The 20961-nt window shown below is 35.3% G+C and overlaps 1 protein-coding gene across 2 annotated transcripts in view; it reads left to right on the top strand.

Moving 5' to 3' along the window:
* The window catches only part of Nurf-38 (Inorganic pyrophosphatase Nurf-38), a 126368-nt gene that overhangs the window by 103821 nt on the left and 1586 nt on the right, over window positions 1-20961 (top strand). For both annotated transcript variants that reach the window (XM_090377315.1, XM_090377316.1), the window contains 3 exons: window positions 4473-4559; window positions 12871-12956; window positions 16213-16322. In XM_090377315.1, the coding sequence (XP_090233441.1) occupies window positions 4473-4559; window positions 12871-12956; window positions 16213-16322 (283 nt within the window). The remainder of the gene's footprint in view (window positions 1-4472; window positions 4560-12870; window positions 12957-16212; window positions 16323-20961) is intronic.

Raw genomic sequence — 20961 nt, 5'->3', positions numbered from 1 at the left:
TTTGTCTGTCTGTCCGTCCGTCTGTCACAGCATTGTATCTCTGGAACCACTCAACCTACAGTAAAATCTCTTTAATACTAACTCAGTTTATACAAAGTGCTCATTTATATGAAGCACATACCATTCTACTGCTAGCAAAATTCCTATATATCATTGACAAGACTATGACTTGCCCTTGCAGCCCATCTGCACTGCTCAGCAAACTTCATATTTAACTGAACAATTATCCCCAGGTCTTTTTCACTTTCCACTTCTCTGAGTGTAGTACTACACAGTTGGTACATTTCTTGTGGGTTATTGCTACCCATATGCAGTACTTTGCATTTGTCAATGATAAACTTTAGTTGCCATTTCTCAGCCTATTTACCCAACTTATCTAGATCCAGTTGGAGTAGCATACTGTTTTTACTGTTGTTAACAACCCTGCTAACCTTTGTATCATCTGAAAACTTGGACATTAAACCTTATATACCTTCATCAATATCATTGATGAATACATAAAACAACAATGGGCCCAGCACTGAACCCTGGGGAACACCACTAATAACATTTGTCCATGAAGAGCAGTGTCCATTGATTACCATTGTCTGTCGTCTTCCACTCAACCATCCCATTATCCATTGTAGCAACTTACCCTTAATGCCATACCTCTCCAATTTGTACAGCAGTCTTCTATGTGCAACAGTATCAAAAGCTTTCCTGAAATCCAAGTATATGATATCAAAATTATTTTTGACATTCAGTTCCTTTGTGACCACATCATAGTATCCAATCAAATTGGTCAGACAAGACCTTCCTTTAACAAACCCATGCTGTGTCTTAACTATTACTGCAGTCTTGTCTAGATGATCCTGCAATGCTTCTTTAACAATTGACTTCATTATTTTTCCCAGAACGCAAATTAAACTGACAGGTCTATGGTTACTTGTGTCACCTTTTGAACCCCTTTGTGAATTGGTGATACATTTGCACACCTCCAGTCCGTGGGGACCTCCCCAGTGTCCAAGGAAGCTGTCATAATTATGGCTAAGGGTTTGCTTACTTCCTTTGCTGCCTCCTTTAATATAACTGGATAGGTCCCGTCCACCCCAGATGCCTTTCTTATGTTTCACTTCAACAATTTCTCCTCCACTTTGCTCTCAGTTATTACAAAATTACTTATCTCCCTGTTGAACTTTGATAAACTTCTGGCATTCCCCTCATTGAGTAACTCCTCGTGTGAATGTAGATGCAAAATACTCATGCAGTTTATCAGCTATCTGAGCATGATCATCAATAGTCAACCCATCTATGTTGAGTGGTCCAATATGATTCATCCCCTTCCCTCTAGAGTTTACATAAGTAAAGAACTCTTTGCTGTTTTTCTTTGCATCCTTTGCCAAAGATTTCTTGTAATCTGCCTTTGCCTGCCTAACCTTCTTTGTGACTTGATTACAGACAAGCTTATGTCTGCCATATGTTTCTGTGTCACCCGATACTTTATATGCATCCCATACATTTTTCTTCTCTGCCACGAGCCTCATTATTTCATCTGACATCAATTTAGGCCTGAACCCTGAACAGTATTTCTTAGTTGGAATGAAAAGCCTAGTAGCCGCCAAGATTAAGTCCCTGAAGGCTTGCCATTTAGAATTCAATGTTGGTAACATCATCAGTTGATCCCACTGTACTGAATTTAAAAACTGACTGAGACCTCTGTAGTCATCTTTACGAAAGCAAAAGCCTTCCCTTTAGCCTTGATGGTAGTTACATCTTTAAGTAATTCCCATATCAGTACATTGTGATCACTGTCACCCAGTGGTTCCTTTATCTGCAAATTCTTAAAGCATGAATAATCACTGCTAAAAATCAAATCAAGAGTATTACTCTCTCTGGTTGCCTCTCAAACATGCTGGTGTAGACTGAAAAACATCATTGTGAAGAATGAACTGTTAAATTAACCGAAGAATAAAAAGAGTTTTCTAAGTTGTTTACATACACTCTCCATGGAATTAAGGTCAGTTGCAATTGTTACACCAGTTCAAAGAGTCTTGCTACAGTACGGTATAATCTATTTTTTTGTTCCATTTTATCTGAGTTGATGTATTTTTTGGAACTTGTCTTTAAATTAATTTAAAATTTGTTTATATTAAATCTCATCTAGCAGTGGTATGGCGATAAAACATAAACGGACAGAATTAAGCCTGGAAATTAAACGGAAAATTATACAAGAGGCTGATAGGATGGTATGAAGCAAAATGGACATTGCAAAGGAATACAACATCCCTTTACCTACTTTATCTACAATACTGAAAAACTGAAAAAACTTCATCAGACCAGACGACCTTGTTCCAATCACTCAAGGTCCAGTTTCGATGCTCACGTGCTCATTGTAGGCACTGTCGCTGGTGAACCGTGGTTAGCATGGGCACTCGGAGCAGCCTGCGACTACGCAGCCCCATTTTCAGCAGGGTTCAATGTACTGTGTGTTGTGACACATTACTCCCATTACCAGCGAGTTGCACCACAGTTGCCCTTCTGTTGCCGTGTACCATCCGGGAGAGCCTTCGCTCACCTCGATGCTCGAGGTGAGCGAAGGTTTTGGCAGGTACTAACCATGGGTGACTGTGAGCATCCCACCAGCCATGCCGTTTCAGATATGCTCTTACCCAGTTGTCTGGCCATTACAATTTGGCCTTTGTCAAACTTGCTGAAGTCTGCTGGCTTTCCCATCTGAAGAACAAGAGTAACACCCGATTATGGAGCTCAGTATCAGGTGTTTCTTATACTGTGGTATATCAAGGCTCATGGTACATCAGAGTTTCACTGTATTTAGCTCTGATCAAAATTAATTTAAGTGATGCATCACTTTGGACACTTTTTATGAGGCCAGGGGATGATATGCTGCATAGAGGAACACAAATCAAAAGCTTCATCTTTTATAAAAATTAGATACCTCACTTTGCCATTACCAACAGGTACAGCAAAAATTTACTTTGAAACATAGCCATAACACGTGTGGAAGGCAAACCATATATAATGGGAGGAACCTTCCCCATAATTTCTTGGAGTATGCTACTATAAGTCATTGAGGAAATGCTGTAGATGGAGTGGGAAAACAAGCAGGATAGCAGATAAGATTGAATAATTTACGTATTTATTGAATGTACTTATTCCCTCAGTAAATAAAAAGAAATGCCATTAAAATTTCATGAAAAAACTTGTCAGTATACCATGTTCTGATAGATAATCTGGGCAAAATAATTCTAGAGCAGCATCACATAATTGGATTTAAAAAAAAAGGTTTGTCAAACTTTCTGGATTTTGGGATTCTGAATACAGGGTTCCATAGTGTACTCATATCATTTGCCAATCATACTCTGTAGTTTTTATTGTTTTTCTCTATCAGATCTACAATCAGTTATTTTTCTATTTGCACTGCTAAGTAAATTTACTGAAATAGTGTTCTGTGATTATAGTTTGCAGAAGTGCTTGTCAGAAATGTTCTGTAAGTGTAAAGAAACAGCTTATCATACAAGTTTTAAGATGTTCACTGCTTCCTTGTACAAATAAATAGCACTAGATTTTTAATTTCAATTTGACACTAGAAAAACTGGATATTTTTGTCAAGCAACCTTCACTAGAGGCTGATTAATTCAGTCGTAATGAGAGGAAAGCCCAAAAAATGTCTCTGCCCTTTCAATCCAGATTGACTCAATCCCAGTCAAAAAAGTCATCGGAAAATCTGGCATCAAAAGTATTAGAAATATGAGGTAGTTATAACTAATAATACTCACACACATACACACAAATGTTATTAATAATACAAGAATAAGCCAAATAGAATAACAACAACAAAAAAAAAAAAGACTTGTGATAAATGCTTTTAAATTCCACTATCTTAAGTCCCAACACACCACCATCAATTCATTATCATTTTATTTATTTCTATGTAAATGACTTGCTTGAAATTTTTTCAGGTAATATTATGGAACCCAGCATAAGTTCAGTAAGAGAAATGACAATTTCAGCAACAAAAATTCATTTCACTTTAACTGAATATTCATTAGAAATTAGTTGTTCTAAGGAATATAAGCTGATTTATAATCATTGTATTCTGAAATCATTTTATGGGAAGTAATGTTTGGAGCTATTATAGAACAGTATTTTTTATAATAGTAAATTTTGGGGAAAAATAATTCACCCCTTCCCCAGTATATATTATTTTTGGGGGAAATTATATGATATCCAATTAAATCTGCCTGACTATAAAAGTATTGTTTCAGTTTAATATGCTTTCTTTTTAAATCTTGTTGCTATCATAGTTAGGTGTAATTTAATAAACTTAGACTTTACTTCATTATATGGATAAATAAAGTATTAACGTAGGTATTGATAGAAAAACACTTTCTTGAAAAGCATTGTTTTTAAATTTCAGTTATATGCAATATAGTGTTTTATCTCTTGCTATCTCTTTATTTATATAATTGTAGGCAACCAACGAGTGGTTCCGCATCTATAAAATGCCTGGGGGAAATCCAGAAAATAAATTTGCCTTCAATGGAGAAGCCAAAAATAAAGTAAATAATTTTTACTATATAGAGTATATATATGTAAATAGTATTGAATTCATATTTAAACATTTTCCTAAGTTACCATTAAGTTAATTAGTAAGCAATGTAATATAGAAATAATGTTTTTATGAATATCACATTCCTTTACATGTTATATATGTATGCTTGCCTTTAAAATGTTTAAAAGCAAGTGTTCATGCTATTATTATCAAAGAAAATGAATTTCATTAAATTAATAATGTGAACATTTGGTCATTCAGGCCACATTTGGCCTGAATGACAGCATTGATCCTTCATGGAAAACTTTGATATTTATGCTAGTAGTCAGCTGAAATTTGGTTCTGTTCCTCTTTGAGTGCAGTTGCCATCACTATAATCTCGAAGTTTCTCTGTGCATTTCAGATCAGGAATGTGGAATGGTTAGTCCTGTTGTGATCTCAAACCAGAGATATATAAGCTTGACACCATAAGATGGAACATTATCATTCTGGAACATGAAATGTTCCAGAATTTTTAATAAATCCACAATACCTGCAGATTGTAGGTATTGTGGATTCATTAAAAATGCCACACTATGACGTGACACTATAGCCAGCATTCTCAATCCAAGTGACATCAGGATGTTTCTTTCACTATATTACCTTGTTGAGATGAAGCAGGTAGGTAATATTTCTCCGAACATTCTCCAACTCGTACTCATCTGCCAGACATGAATAATAAGTAGCAAAAGTCATTGCTCCTAGAACATTATTCAAGATTTTCTATATTCATATTTCATTATTCAAGAGTCCCTGAATGATATAACAAATGAAATTTAGTATGATATTCAGTGTTTGGTGCTCATTCAGAGTGTGCATGTAATTATGGACATCTGGAGCTCTGATATCAGACTTGGTAGGTAGGGATATCATTGGGGATGGTGTGCTCACTTTCTTCAAGGTTTACCAATTCCTGTCCACCACTCTGCTTGGTATACAAAGTTTTGATTTAAACAAACTTTTTATTACCCTTGGTCTTCCATCTGTGGCTGGCCCTCTTTTCACAGGTCGCCAGCCGCTGTTAACTTTGAAAGGCACAAATGGTCTCTATCATGTACCAACAAATGAACAAATTGACATAGCGTATGGCAGTCATACCCCTTTGGAACCCCAGAAGTGCCTTACCCCAATTCTTATCTGCTACCAATAAATTTTAATTAGAAGGAAGAGTAGTTTATTCAAAACAGTTTCAGAAACATTTTGAAAATTAACTCTTAACTGAAGAGATTATTAAATCAGTACAGAATTCATTTGCCTGTAACAGTGCACAATTGGAATGATATAGACGTAAATCATATCCTGAGGATCTCTATATTAGCTTGAAGGTCAGTAAAAGATCAATTGTAACTTAATTTAACTGGGTAAAATAATTAAAAATAAATATGCTAACGATAGTAATGTGTAATTTAATTTTTCTATAGCATATTTCTGTGGTCGAGAGTTGTAAATATGATTAACAACTTAAGTGTAACAAATTTCAACAAAAATTTCAGGAATTCAGTGTAGCACTCTTCATCTTGCACAAATTAGTGATTTTAGTTTTTTATATTATAGTTATAGCTTGGTACTACACCCAAGTTATTAATCACTATATCCAAGGTACTACATCTTGGTACTACATCCAAGCACTGTTATAGTTTTTTATTAAGAGACATTTTACCTCATATAAGGAAAATTGAATGGGATTTGTTTCACTTTGTTCAGCTTTCAAATATCAGATTATCCGATGGTATTGAAATTAAACAACTTTCTAGTTGATAACCCTTTTTGTGGACAGCGTGTTAAGAAACATGCTAATAAAAACAAGATAATCCACAAATATACCAACTGCACCCCCCCCCTTCAATTTGAGTATTCCCAGAAGAAAGTATTTTTGTTTATTTATTTATTTTTTTTTTTTAATCTCAAAACAAAATTAACTGCTTGTTCTTAGAGCGTGGTTGACCAGCTTGTGCACGGTTCCAGAAAAGCTGACACTTCTGTTGTATGTTGACTCTAAATAACCATTGAAACATAAAAAAATAAAGTATCACAAGGCACCAGGGAATTCATAGTAGTGGCTCTAAAGTAAAAGACATTGTCTTTTATCTGGATGGAAGCTTTTATGAATATAGTAGACTCTTGATTTTCAGGGATAGATGGTAAAAAAAAAAAAATCCCGGATAATTGATTTCCCAGTTAATCCAAAAATACAGAAGTCCCCAACATATGTAAGAGATACGTTCCAGGACTTCTTACATAAGTCGAGTATTACTTAACTTGGGAATGACTAATAACATATTGTTACTATATTATTATTGAGAAATCTGAATTCAGTGTGATACTTGTTAATGTTTGACCATTTTCATACATCCTTATTGTTTTAATTTTCTGATCCAAATCGATCGCCTTCCTTTTCTTGGTAGATTTACTAGTACTGCTGTCACTTATTCTCTTAGTCAGCACCATGATAACAGTCAAAATAAAATTTTCTGAAAAGAACTTCACAGGGTTAAAGTGAAAACTCAGTATTATCACCCCACGCGAGCTCGCATTTTACTAAAGCTTTACTGAAGCACATTTCTGGAGGTCACTACCATAAAAACAACTTGCACTTTCTGTTTTATTGGGCTTTTCTGTTAGCGCAATCCATTATAAATGGGTAGTAAACTCTTATTGCATTTGCGATAATACCGATAACTGGAATTCTGTGGGTTTTTACGTTATTATGGTGAAATGTGTTCCCCTTCACTGAAATCTTCAAAAAAAAAAATAAATTTTAAGAATCTTCTCTTCTTTCCTATTTTTCTCCTTGTTACTCTGTATCTCACTTGTGCAGTTTGTGCATGCTGTAATCATCATTATTGATTGCTTATTATTTTTTTTTTTGTTTGTTTTAAATTTTACAATTCTTAAAAAAAAAAAAAAAAAAAAGGTGGAAAAAAATTATGTAAGTCCGAAGTTGCACGTAAGCCAGGGACTTACTGTATCGAAAAATTTCAGCAACCTATGTAAAAAAATATGGCGATAGATAAAAAAACTTGCCACACACTACTCGCGTGTCCAATATGATGCTTTCCTTTATTTTTTTACTATGTCCATTTTAAATCTAATAGCTTCCCTTTATTTTTTACGATGCTGCATATGATTTGGTCACCAATATTATGATGGTTCATTGAAGATTTAACGGCTGCGCCGTTTTTAAACTTTTGATTAATTTCAAGTTTTTGTTTAACTGAAAGCGCAACTCTTTTGCGATCACCCATCATTTTCGTGATTTCTAAAAAAAAAAAATTATTTACTATAAAAAAAATTCCGACATCCCTGACAATAAATAACAAAAAAAATTTGTCTTTTTGCAGTGCAATGGAACACAACAATTGATGTGACACACTAAAACAAACTAAACATTTCTTCTCTCTCTCTCTTTTTTTTTTTTTTTTTTTTTTTTTTTGAGTGGCGGGTGTGAAGACAGCAGGGGTTGCAAGATAATAGGTAAACTAATCTCCCAATGACGACTTATAATGCCGCTTCTTGTCATTTATTTATGACTTGCATAACATCTGTTTATACTTATTCTAGTTATTACTTGAATTTTATGATTTCTGATTGTTTTTTTTTTTTTTTTTTTAATTTGGAGTCTTGAACTGTCCCACCGCTCCCTGTAAATCAAGAGTCTGCTGTATTTTCTTCCATGATGAAATATTGCATTAGAGCTTTTATACTGCTTTGTTATGCTGTTTTATATATTAGCTCATGTAAACCAAAAAATAAAATTTTTGAACATCACATTTTGACTGTAGTCATTTGTTTGATTGATAGAGCTGGACCACGTAGGAAAGAAAGAGCGAAATAATGTTTGACTGCCAAGAACTAATCATATTTATTGCATTTATGACCTGTAACAAAGCTAGTTTGTTATATTTAACTGTTTGCTTTAGGGATTTGTGGGAATTCATGTTTACCTTTTAACTGTTTCTTATATTGTATTTTGTATGTTGAATCCAATGGTGTTAAGTGGTTTTTTCTTTAGTTTTCGATGGTAACTGAGGGTTTTGATTTTGTGCCATTTATATATATTACATATGCATGTACCAATAAATACTGCGACACATGAGAGCCTTTATTTATTTATTTTTTTTTTCCCAGTTTGCTATGGCTACAAAATGAAAATGTAGGTTATCTCTAAGCTCATTCTGCTGTTTGTAGATCATATAGCTCTGAAGCATAACATTACTGGTGACATCAAGTTTTGCAGTGCATATGAAACCTATTTTGGAATGCCTATTGGGTGATCAAGTTGTGGACACCTCGTTTCTACTGTGGTAGTAGTAAGTAAACATTTGTGGGCCGGTTCATTCTAGTTTGAAGTGCTTTTGCTATATCTCAGATATGGGAAGAACCCACAAACTATCATGATGACTGCTACTTTTGTATGATGTTTATATCAAAGTCTGAAATATCATAAGATCAAAAGGCTGTAGTGTATCCAAACATGCCATCTGCTATTGTGTTAGTGAATGTACAGCAGAATGCCATACAACAAAGTTCTGATAATTCATAGTCCACCTTCCACAGAAAATTTTTCAGAATTGGATGATGAATCTGGTGAACAAGATAATTGGGATTAGATCTTAGAAGTCTGTTCAAGTAAAGCACCATACTTCCCTAATCAACAAGAAGTAGATGACAAAGTGAGGAACTTTGGTTCTATTAAGCTCCTGACATCTTGTTTGAAAGAGTGGAATCTGCTGGGCTCCAGCTGGAAGATTTTTACATATAGAAAAAGACTTGTACTAAGGATGTGCATAAGTGATTTGTGATCACCTATGCACATCTTTATACTGTTGCAGAATCTCTGTGCTATTGTTTTAATTTGCTTTGTCCTTCATGAATAAATTGGGAGTAGTAACAATCCAGAAGAGTGGTCTTTCCATAGACAGGTCAAGTAAAAGATTAAAAGCTGTGTTGCTTCCCAATGAAAATATTTACTAATCAATTACTATTTTGAACTTGGCGAATATTAAAGAAGGCTGGGGACGTGTGAAGCGTGTGCTCAAGATCATGTGTGATCAGTATAAATGAGATGTCTCTGTGGATTTCAAGATGCTGGGATTCATTTTGGGTTCATAAGGTGGTTTCACTAAGTTCTCTTGCTTTCTCTGCTTCTAGGACAACGGCAGTAAATCAACACCACAGGTGAAAAGAATGGCTGCCAGAAGTTGCTGGTTCCTTGGTTCCACTACTCCATATCAAGCTGGGAGTGTAGAAACTTATGTTTAACACAAGCCTCACAAGAACTGGAAAACAAAATGACATTCTAAGTATAAAATACCTGGCAATTGTTTTGCATTGTGGTGAATGGCTTTTTTGGGTATTAAGAGTAAAAATTACAAAGAAATATTGACAAGTTGATTGATAATTACAGAAATATGGGGCAGGGCATGTCAATCAGGCTCCATTACTTGCATTCTCACCTGATTTTCTTCAGACTAAATCTGGATAGTGTTAATGAAGAGCACAGGTAGAGATTCCACCAAGATACAAAGTTAATGGAGGAGTACCAAGGAAGGTGAGATGAGGCAGCGATGTTGATTGACTATCTAGTTCTTGGTTCAGGATGATCACACTGACCACCAAAGGCAAGGACATTTAAATGTACTTTATGTTTTTTTTTGTTTTTTTTTAATTAATCCAAAGAGGGAGTCTTTAATTTGCGCGTTTTTTTTTTTTTTTTTATATCTTGTTGCAAAGATTAATACTCTGTTCTGTACATAAGTTAAACATTGTTAATAAATTTGACAGAGTATTATTGCATATTTTTACTTTTCATATATTTACTAAAGGGTTTTCCAATAGTAACGCTCAATGTTTGGCAACAGCGCATGACGAAGTCGACAGTCACACAGGTGGTATCTTTGGTAGCCGTATTCAGTTAGTCTCTGCATTTTATTATGGAGCATTACACGACTGAGCAACGAGTCGAAATTGTAAAAAATTATTATCAAAACCAATGTTCTATTCGTCAAACGTTTCGTGCACTCCGTGCAGTTTATGGTGTCGACGAACGTCCTTCAGAATCCACAATTCGCCGTTTAATAAACAAATTCGAAGCAACTGGGTCTGTGGCAAATCTGAAAGTGACTGTACGTCAGCGAAACGCAAGATCCGTTGAAAATATTGCTGCAGTCCGGGAAAGTGTGGGTGAGAATCCACAACAGTCCATTCCGCGTCGGGCTCAAGAACTTGGCCTGTCTTCGACGACAACTTGGCGAATCCTGCATAAGGACTTAGGGCTTCACCCTTATAAGGTGCAATTAATCCAACAACTAAAGCCCAACGATCATGCGCAGCGGCGTGCATTCGCTGATTGGGCGCTAGAGCAGTTGGAGGTCGATCCTGATTTTGGGTGAAAAATAATGTTTAGTGACGAGGCTCATTTCTGGTTAAGTGGCTTTGTTAACAAGCAAAATTGCCGAATTTGGAGCGACGAAAACCCACGGGAGATTCATGAGGTCCCACTACATTCCGAAAAAGTTACGGTATGGTGTACACTTTGGTCCGGCGGAATAATCGGTCCGTATTTTTTCGAAAACGAAGAAGAAGTGGCACTTACGGTCAACGGTGAGCGATACAGGGCTATGATAAGAGATTTTTTTTGGCCTGCAGTGGATGGAATCGATCTAACAAACATTTGGTTTCAGCAAGACGGTGCTACGTGCCATACGGCACGTGATACAGTAACACTATTGCATGAGAAATTTGAAGGTTCCGTTATATCGCGAAATGGTGACGTTAATTGGCCGCCCAGATCCTGCGACCTAACGCCACTGGATTTTTTTCTCTGGGGCTTTCTAAAATCCAAAGTCTATGCTAACAAACCACGGACGGTTGCCGCCTTAAAGGCCAACACCAACATTAGGCACGTTATTGCTGAAATTGAGCCACTTTTATGCGATAACGTCATCACCAATTGGGTATCCAGGATTAACCAAACCAGACAAAGCCGCGGCGGACATTTATCTGATATAATTTTTAAAACATAACGTTAACACATATACTTCATAATAAAAATAAAAATAGATCACTATCACTCTCACAACTTGTTTTATTGCGTTACAAAAATCGAGCGTTACTATTGGAAAGCCCTGTACATTTGGAAGCAGCATACCCAAATTCATAAAGAAACACCAAAAAAAAAAAAAAAAATGGTGCAAACAGAACCTCTTTTTAAAATTTGTTACAGTGTAACACAAGTCAAGTATAAAGTGTCGAAAAAATTACACACCTGTATAGTGATGTCATATTGTTGAAGATCAAGCTTTGATAGAACACAACCAGATTATTACAATATTTGTGCAGTAGCAGTAATACATGAGAAGCTGTGATTGTATTGCCCTCTTACAGGAAGGTAAGAATAATAATAAAACTTCTGCTAAATTCTGTCTGCCATCTGCCTGATAGGTAGCAGACATGGTAGAATGATACCACCAGAGCTACAGTGTCTCCATTCTAAACTTAAAGGTAGTTTTGGCATGATATTTTCATTTGGGAATTTTGTGTACATATTTTGAGATTTTGTTGTGGAATTTTATTTTGGTGCTATCATCCATGAAGAGTACAGTCTGATACATGCTATTATTAGTTGCAAAAGAAGAGGAAGAGTGGATATTGGCAAGTTAGTTTAGTAAGCAAGGCTTTTAAAGTGCCCTGACCAAGTATGTGAGTATCCAGTTGAAGTCTGAATTGAGTCTTATATTCAAGCTCCATGAGGCTGAGTGGTGCAGCCAAGCAAATTCTTGTTCATGTTGAACAAGATTCTCAGACATATAGTGAAAATTTTGCTAAAACTATTTGTTATAACAGTATTTTACTGTATTAGCATTCCAACTATGTAGGCATTTTCCAACTGTCAGTATTTCAAAATATCAGCATTTTGATTTTTGGTAATTTGAACTAAACTCTTAACCCAGACCCAAGGAATATTTCTCATCGTGCCATTTTAATTCAGGCCAAAATATGTAAATGGCCTACATCATCAGAGGGGTATCTCATATTGACATATGCCAATTTTCTGCATTATTATTATATTTTATTTATTTATATTTTTTTTTTTGCACAAGTGTCTGATACTGCATGTACTTTATGTCACGGTTTGAGCTGCCTTGGTGATAATATAAGACGACAACAACCTATTAATAATCATGCTTAAAATATGATTATTAATAGGTTTTTTTTTTTAAATTTTACATATTAATGGAGTGAATATATAAAGGGATTTCCTGTATTTTTGAATGTAGGAATTTGCTGAAAAAACAATAGAAGAGACACATAAATATTGGCAGGATCTTGTATTAAATGAAGCTGACCCCAATGGACTTGTATGGTAAGATTATCATTTTATCGCCTAAATATATATGTGATAACCATATTCAACAATTTACATTTATGGTAGGACTTCCAAGAGGGTTAATTATGATATGAGACAGAATTACTATAATAAATTTCTTATTTATAAGTTAATATATCAACCAGTGTATTTTGTTAGAATTACAGATAAATGTGTTTTTATAGAACAAAAAATGCAGTGAAAGTTCAATAGTCTGACATCTGAGTTTGGTTAGCAACACCATGAATTTTGACGTGCAGGGTCAAGATTTCACCTCATGGTAAAAAAAAAAAAAATGACCATACTCATATGAGCAGAAACAGCTCTTTGAGAATTGAGGCAGGTTTAGAAAGTCATGGGATTGTCTTTTGTTATCTGTAAATAAAATTTATGACCGATAATTAGCAATGTGGGAAAGTATTTCTCAGCTCTGCATTTCTTACATAAACCATTAAATATAAAGTCCGACTTGATGCATTTTTATTGTTGTGTTTGTACACAACAATCAAAAGGAATCAGTGACATTTTTGACAGCATTATACTATATATACAGGGTGTCTCAAAAATATTGGTACAAACGTTTAGGGGAGGTCGGTAACATCTAAAGGAATGTGAATCGCATAGGAACCCATAACCGGAAACGTCACCGTAAGTCAATACACGGCGCTGTTCATCAATTCATGAGAGGGAAAATTTCTGGTTTACTCATTCAAGCAGTAGTTACCGCACGAAGAACATGTATCGATATACGAATTGTGAGCTGGCAGACATACACCTAGTGTATGGATTAGCAGAGGGCAATGGACAAGCTGCTCAACGAATTTATGGAGAACGCTTCCTAGACAGACGTACCGAACCACCATTTGTTTGCACGTGTGCATTAAAATTTGTGCGATTATGGGTCATTTGGAGGTAACAGGAGTAGTGCAGGCAGACCACGTTCAACACGAACTCCCACCATGGAAGAAAGTGTGTTGAATGCCATCCAGAATAATCCTACTACCAGCACACATGCCGTTGCCTCTGCCTTAGGAGTATCTCATTGCAGTGTACAGCGTGTCTGGCACGACAATTCCTTACACCCCTTTCATCTCCAAAGGGTTCAGTTACTGCTCCCCCAAGATCATCCTGCACGTGTGGCTTTTGCGCAGTGGTTTCTCCAAGAAAGTGTTTAAGACTTGAATTTTCCAGCCTATGTTTTGTTCACGGATGAGGCTTATTTCACTTGGGAAGGCTTATTCAATCAGCACAATGCTCGTGTGGGCTCACAATAACCCACACGGTGTGTGCCCCCATGCGGCACAACATCGCTTCGCAACAAATGTGTGGGCAGGTATGGTCGGTGACTGCTTAGTCGGCCCATACCTGTTACCATCCCGCACGAACTCCGCTAAATATCAGATCTTTCTTGAACAAGTTCTACAAGGGTTATTTGACGACGTTCCAGCAAATGTGAGATGCAACATTTGGTTTCGACATGACGGGGCGCCTTCCCATTATGGAAGGTGTGTTCGTGACCATTTGAACAGGCGTTTTGGGTGTTGATGGAGTGGCCGTGGTGGACCTGTTGCCTGGCTCCCACACTCACCTGATTTATCGAGCCTTGATTTCTTTCTGTGGGGGCCCTCAAATCAATCGTGTGTGAATTGCATGCGGAGACGGAAATGGATCTCATGACGAGACTCGTCTGTGCTGCTGCTACTGTTAAAGAAACTCCAGGTGTGTTCGACCGTGTCCACCAATTCATGGTGCATTGGTGTCACGCATGCATTGCATCTCATGGTGGAACCTTCGATCATCTGTTGTAACATCATGAAATGTATCCATCTCGTACTCCATTGTTAATATTATGTCAAATAAATGTTTGCCGCTAATTACTGTCTTGTGTCATTTCTGCTTCTTGTGCCTCTGCTACTACTTTCCCGTGACATTTCTTGTTATGGGTTCCTATGCGATTCACATTCCTTTAGATGTTACCTACCTCCCCTAAACGTACCAATATTTTTGAGACACCCTGTATATATCATGTTGTTTTATTCTACCATTTGGGAAAAAAATATTTAAAGAAAAAACAAATAAAATAAATATTCAAATAAGACTTCTAATGAGATATGCTAGGCTTTACTAATGAGATTAACTAAAGTGAATGTGCACTCATACAGGGTTATTACATTATGTAGACATACACTGGAACACATGACAGGACACTTAATGTTCAGTGTTGGGAGACCTAATGAATGTATTTCTTATGTGGCTAAATAGTATTCGTATTTACCTTGTGATGCAATGAAGCTGTGGTTTTTGCTACACCAGCCAAAGCAAAATTAATAAACCACCCACCCCCAAATCTTTGAATTTCCCCATGCTATCACCCCAACCACCCATGGAGAGAAATTATTCCAATAATTAGCAGCTCACTGGAGATGATTAAAAGAAAATTTCCTGCAATCCAGTATAAACTCTCTCCCCCATAATTTGAAAATATACAGTTAGCATATGTTTGACGTGGACTCTGAGTTACCATCAGATTTTTTGTAAGCTGTTGGTAGAAACTTAGATTTGAAAGTATGCTGTAATATCTGTAACAAAAATAATATCTTTCTGAATATTATTTCATGACACCTTGGCAGATTTTAAAGTTTTGGAGTATTGATTTTCAAAAATTTGCAAATTCTGTTGCAGACTAACATTTATTTTACCCTCTAAACATTTAGTAAGTGTTGCAAGTGAACGTGTGAAGAGAGCAAGGAGAGTAATGATATTGGAATAGAAGATAAATGTATTTGATAGATTTTTTTTTTATATTGCGTAAATCAAAATGTTCACTTTTTTTTAATTTCATATATTTTATTGGCATATTTATTTATTTTTTCACCTAAACCCCCTATTTTCTAATGTACCTTAGTCTTGGTGGGGGTTGCAGCATTGCCCAACATGGTATTATTTGGGAATGTATCCTCTGTAATTGGTGAGTGAGGAATTCCTATATATATAAGAAAAATTTAGTTTTCCCTTTCACTTACATGTAGAATGTTTGCATATACATATATTAGTGAGCATTACTCCTAAATTATTGTTTTGAAACTGCTATATATATGACTTATTTTTAAATATTGGGGCATTTTTGGAACTAAAATAACTGAAGGATTACCTAATTTATGTAAAAGAGTAATTTGTTTTATTTGTTTTAATATTACAAAGTAAGTACCTAAACTTCTTTAAGTATAGTTATTGTTTTCTTATTGTGTTGTAGTTCATCAGTATTAGTTCAAAATAGTCCATTCAAGATAGCTCCTGCTGATGCAGAAATAATTGTTAAAAAAAATCCAGAATGTTGCCCTCCAGCAGAAGTTGAACCTAGTGGTATGTGTATGTCAGGTTACTATTTTTAAAAGTATTCATTTGTTTGTAGCCATGAGATAAACTTTGTAGACTTTGATGGTTTTATGCTTTGCACCATAGGATGCAAATTATGATAATACCATAGTGGTGTACAGTTACTCAGAAGTCTGTCCACTCAGAAGTGATTTTTTTCATATCATGTGCACTTAATTTCTTCAGATGTATTTTTGCATATAATTAATGAGTTAGATAATGTATACAGTGTGCTATATTTCAGACATGTTCAATTTTTATTCCTTAAATTGAATTTTTTTCTTTTTTGTGTGATTAACATTTAGAAGAATTTAGAATTATTTCACTTCTAATAATTAGAAGTGAAAAGTAAATAACTAATTTTATTTTTGCCAATTATTTAATAATATATAAAAGTAATTCTGTTCACTCTGCTGCTGCACATACCTTACAAAGTAATATTTTCCAAGGTTCTCTTATATTTTACTTATTTCCTTCTGGATTTTTAATGAAAATTGAAATGAAGCATGTATTTCACATTTCTGTTGTTATTAGCATTAGTAAAGGCACATGAGCAAGAAAGCAAGCTTATTTAGCATCAGCCAAAAAAAAAAAAACTTCATTTCACCCATCCACTCACTACAAATGTTTGTCTAGTTCTGCCTTGAGTCTATTTAAGCTATCAACTTCTACAATGACAGATGGAAGTCTGTTCCAGCAAGCTTCCACACATCTATCCTGCAACTGTCTTTCCTCAATTTGAATTTATGCCCTATTCTGAGCAAGAGGAAGAATTCCATCAGAATTGAGCATGCTCAAACCATTCAAGGCTTTATACACCTCAATCAGATCACCTTGCAGGGCCTAGTCTCCAGACACTAGTTTGCAAAACTTAAGCCTTTCTTCGTAAGAGCAACCCTTTGTTCCATTTATTAATATAATAAGAAAATAGTAATGAGTCATGATTTATATAATTAGCTTCCACGAAAATAGTAATGAGTCATGATTTATATACTTAGCAAACTGATAGCAGAAAAAATTCTCAAATTTCATGAAAGCAAACCAAGAATTGAGAATATTTCTTTTTCTACATCTGCCTATTGCCCAATCGTTCCTCCAGTGAGCACATGGCAACAAACATAATATCCAGTACTTCAGCTATATGGATAGCCTAGGGGGGGGGGGGAGAAATAATTGCCAAATTTCTGTTGGTCTGGTTTTAATTAAATTTGAGATTTCTGAAAAAAATCTTTCCAAAGGGCCCAAATATAAAATTTTATGAAAATCTGTCTGCTGGGAGTTAAAGTCGGATAGGCACGGTGAAGACAATAGGGACTTAATGTATATATGCTAACATGCCGAAACAGACTGCACCAATGCATGTCCAGATATTTCTGTACATTCTGATTTTTGAGTTAATGTATGGTAGGGTGTATTTAAGTTGATATGTCAAATCATTGAATAATTGTAAATCAAGCACAACTTAACTTAAATTACTCTTATTGAATTTATATTTAGGAATAGATAAAATGACAGGCAATTTCAGTATATACTTTAACAGTTATCATAAAAATCCTACTACATGCAGTAGAATTTTTATATTTGTAGAAGAATAAGAGGAATTTACCTCAATATGATATCTTAGAACCCTCCATATGACACTCTCCAGAAATTAAAGCAAATATAAAATGAACACAAAATGATTTTATTACTGTAATCATTTTACTTTAATTTTATATTTGTTTTAATTTCTGGAGTGTCATACGGAAGGTTCTAAGTATCATATTGAGGTAAATTCCTCTTTTTCTTCTACAAATATTGAAGTAGAACTTATTGAGCATCGTAGCTCTGTTTTATACTAAAAAAAAGTAGAATTTTTTATATTAAAAATTTATAATTTTTATGTACAGAAGGTAAAAATTCAACAAACAGCTGACTGTTGAATAAATACACGCTAATTTTTCCAGTGAAATTATTTTTTATTACAGCTCTATGGAACATGGAACTTATACAGGAGTATTCTATTTAAATTTTATTTTATTTAAGTAAAGTTTTAAAGGCAACATCCATATAACATTTTTTTGATTTGTATTTTACCAGAAAAAAAGCCTGCAACAATAAACAAATATAGGCACAGAGAAGAAGCTAATATTTAGTAATTAATCATTACAGGAACCTTAGATTGGGTATGTTGATCATTAACTCCAGGAAAGGATGTTATTAACTGTTCATCAGGTGTGTGTTAAGGTAGGATTAAAAAAAGTCACCTTGTTGTTCTCTCCATCTTTTGCAGAAAAGATGCTAAGAATAGAGAAAAATCTTAAGTCCAGCAAAGGATGGTAACGTTAGCAGAAATCCATGTTTCTGGTTTAATGGAAGGGGGCCAAGCCAGCTAACCTTGCAGAGAATGTCACTGTTGAGCTTCAAACATTTTAAAGAATATTCTAAATTTTATGATGGAGTTGTACATAAATTTCACCCAAAATGCCACCCAAGGATACAATTTAAGATTCTTGTACATCTACATCATCATCATCATGAGCCATTTTCAATCCATTGCAGGATGAAGGCCTCTCAAGCAACTTTCCAGTTCCTTCTGTTTTGTGCAATGGGCATCCATTTACTACCCACAAACTCATGAATTTCATCTATCCATCTCCGCCGTTGTCTTCCAGGTTTCCTTCTAGCTCCTCTTGGGTACCATTCTGTTATTTTCTTAGTCCATCATGTCTTCGAGCTATGTGTCCTGCCCAAGACCATTTTAGTTCTTTAGTTTTGATAAGAATGTCCTTGACTTGAGTTTGCTGCCTAATCCATGTGTTTCTCTTCTTATCTAACAGTCTGATTCCCAATATAATTTGTTCCATTCTTCGCCGTGTAGTTCTCAACTTCTCTTCCATTCTTTCGGTGAGTGCCCAAGTTTCACTTCCATGTCATGGTGGGGTATACATTGGTTCATTATTTTACGTTTCAGACAAACTGGGATATTGCTCTTCAGTATGTGACTATATTTCCTGAATGCTATCCATCCAAAATTTATTCTTCTCTTGACTTTCAGCCATTTATCATTATTACAGCTAATAACTTGTCCCAGATAAGTATATGACTCCTTTTCAATTACTGCTTCTTCAATCATTATGTCCCTTTCTGTGGCATACTTGTTCATCATTACTTTTGTTTTAGCCATATTCGTCTTTAGTCCAAAATCCTTACTAACTGTGCATAACTGATTAAAATTTTCCCTCTAATTCTTTGAGATCATGGCTTATGACCAGAATGTCATCTGCAAATCATAAATGGTTTAGGTACTGTCCATTCACATTGACTCATTTCTGCGACCAGTCTAATCTTCTGAAAGCTTCCTCAAGGGCAGCAGTAAACAGCTTCAGAGATGTTGTATCTCCTTGTCGAACTTCTTTCTCAATTTTAAATTTCCTACTGTCTTTGTCTAGTCTAATAAAGGAGGTAGCACTCTCATATATTTTCTTCAAAATCATAATATATGGGGTATCTATGCCTTGTCTTTCCAGTGCCCGAAACATTGCCTTATGCTGTATGGAGTCAAATGCCTTTTCATAATCCACAAATGCCAGGCATAATGGCGTTTTATATTCATTTGCTTTCTCTATTAGCTGTGATATTACGTGAAGGTGATCCATAGTTGAGAATCCTGTCCTAAAGCCAGCTTGCTCTTTCGGTTGATTCTCATCAAGTATTCTTTCTATTCTGTTAGTAATGACCCTTGTGAACAACTTGTAGATGTGGGATAACAAGCTTGATCTATAATTTCCAATTTCTGATTTATCTCCTTTCTTATGCAGCAAAACTATGATTGCATTATTCCACTGCTTAGGCGTCACACTTTTCTAATGCATTTTGTGAAGAGTCTTGCCAGTTTTTGTTATGTCTCTTCCTCCCTGTCTTCTTCATTTTCTTTAATGCCTGTTCTACCTCATCAGGAAGAATATCGGGTATGTCATATGTGTTGCTAATTTGCGATCCATCTTCCCCACTGCTGGCATTATTCCCTCGCTCCTTGTATAATTCTCTATAGTAGTCTTCTGTTATTTATAAGTACATCATCGCTATTCTTCAGTTTCAGTATCATTTGTCTTTCTGTATTACTACTCATTGCTGCTGATTTAAGTCCTTTGTTTTCCCTTAATGCTTGTTCTACTTTTCTTGTGTTTAATCTTCTTATGTCCTCTCTGAGCCTCTTTCTAATGGCTTTGCATAACTCAGTATACTCAAATTTTCTCCTTGTCAGTGTTTATCTTGCTCTTCATTTGTTGTCTTCAGTTCATCATGACAAGTGTTTCTTGACTAATTTTTTCTTCTTTGGATTTCTTTTTCCCTATAGGTTTCTTGGGCTTTATCACTTTCAGAAAGTTGTAATATTTATCATCGATATCTTGGTCCTGAGCAGTCTGCAGAAGCTCAAACTTGTTCTTAAGTTCCAGTACAAGAGACTCAACTAAGAATAGCCCTCAAGATGGCATAATGCTACAGCAGACCATATTTTGGAGCCATGTGTCTAAAGCAGAGAGGAGAAGAGTTCTTGTATTTCTTGAATACTACAGTAGAATGTTTTGATCTGGGACACAATCTGAGATGTCAGGATGAGCATGTATGGTTTTGCATGTTGGGG

The sequence above is a fragment of the Mastigoproctus giganteus genome, chromosome 7 (assembly GCF_048544385.1).
Source record: "Mastigoproctus giganteus isolate SK-2022 chromosome 7, ASM4854438v1, whole genome shotgun sequence".
Lineage (NCBI taxonomy): Eukaryota > Metazoa > Arthropoda > Arachnida > Uropygi > Thelyphonidae > Mastigoproctus > Mastigoproctus giganteus.
This window is presented reverse-complemented; position numbering and strand designations above follow the sequence as displayed.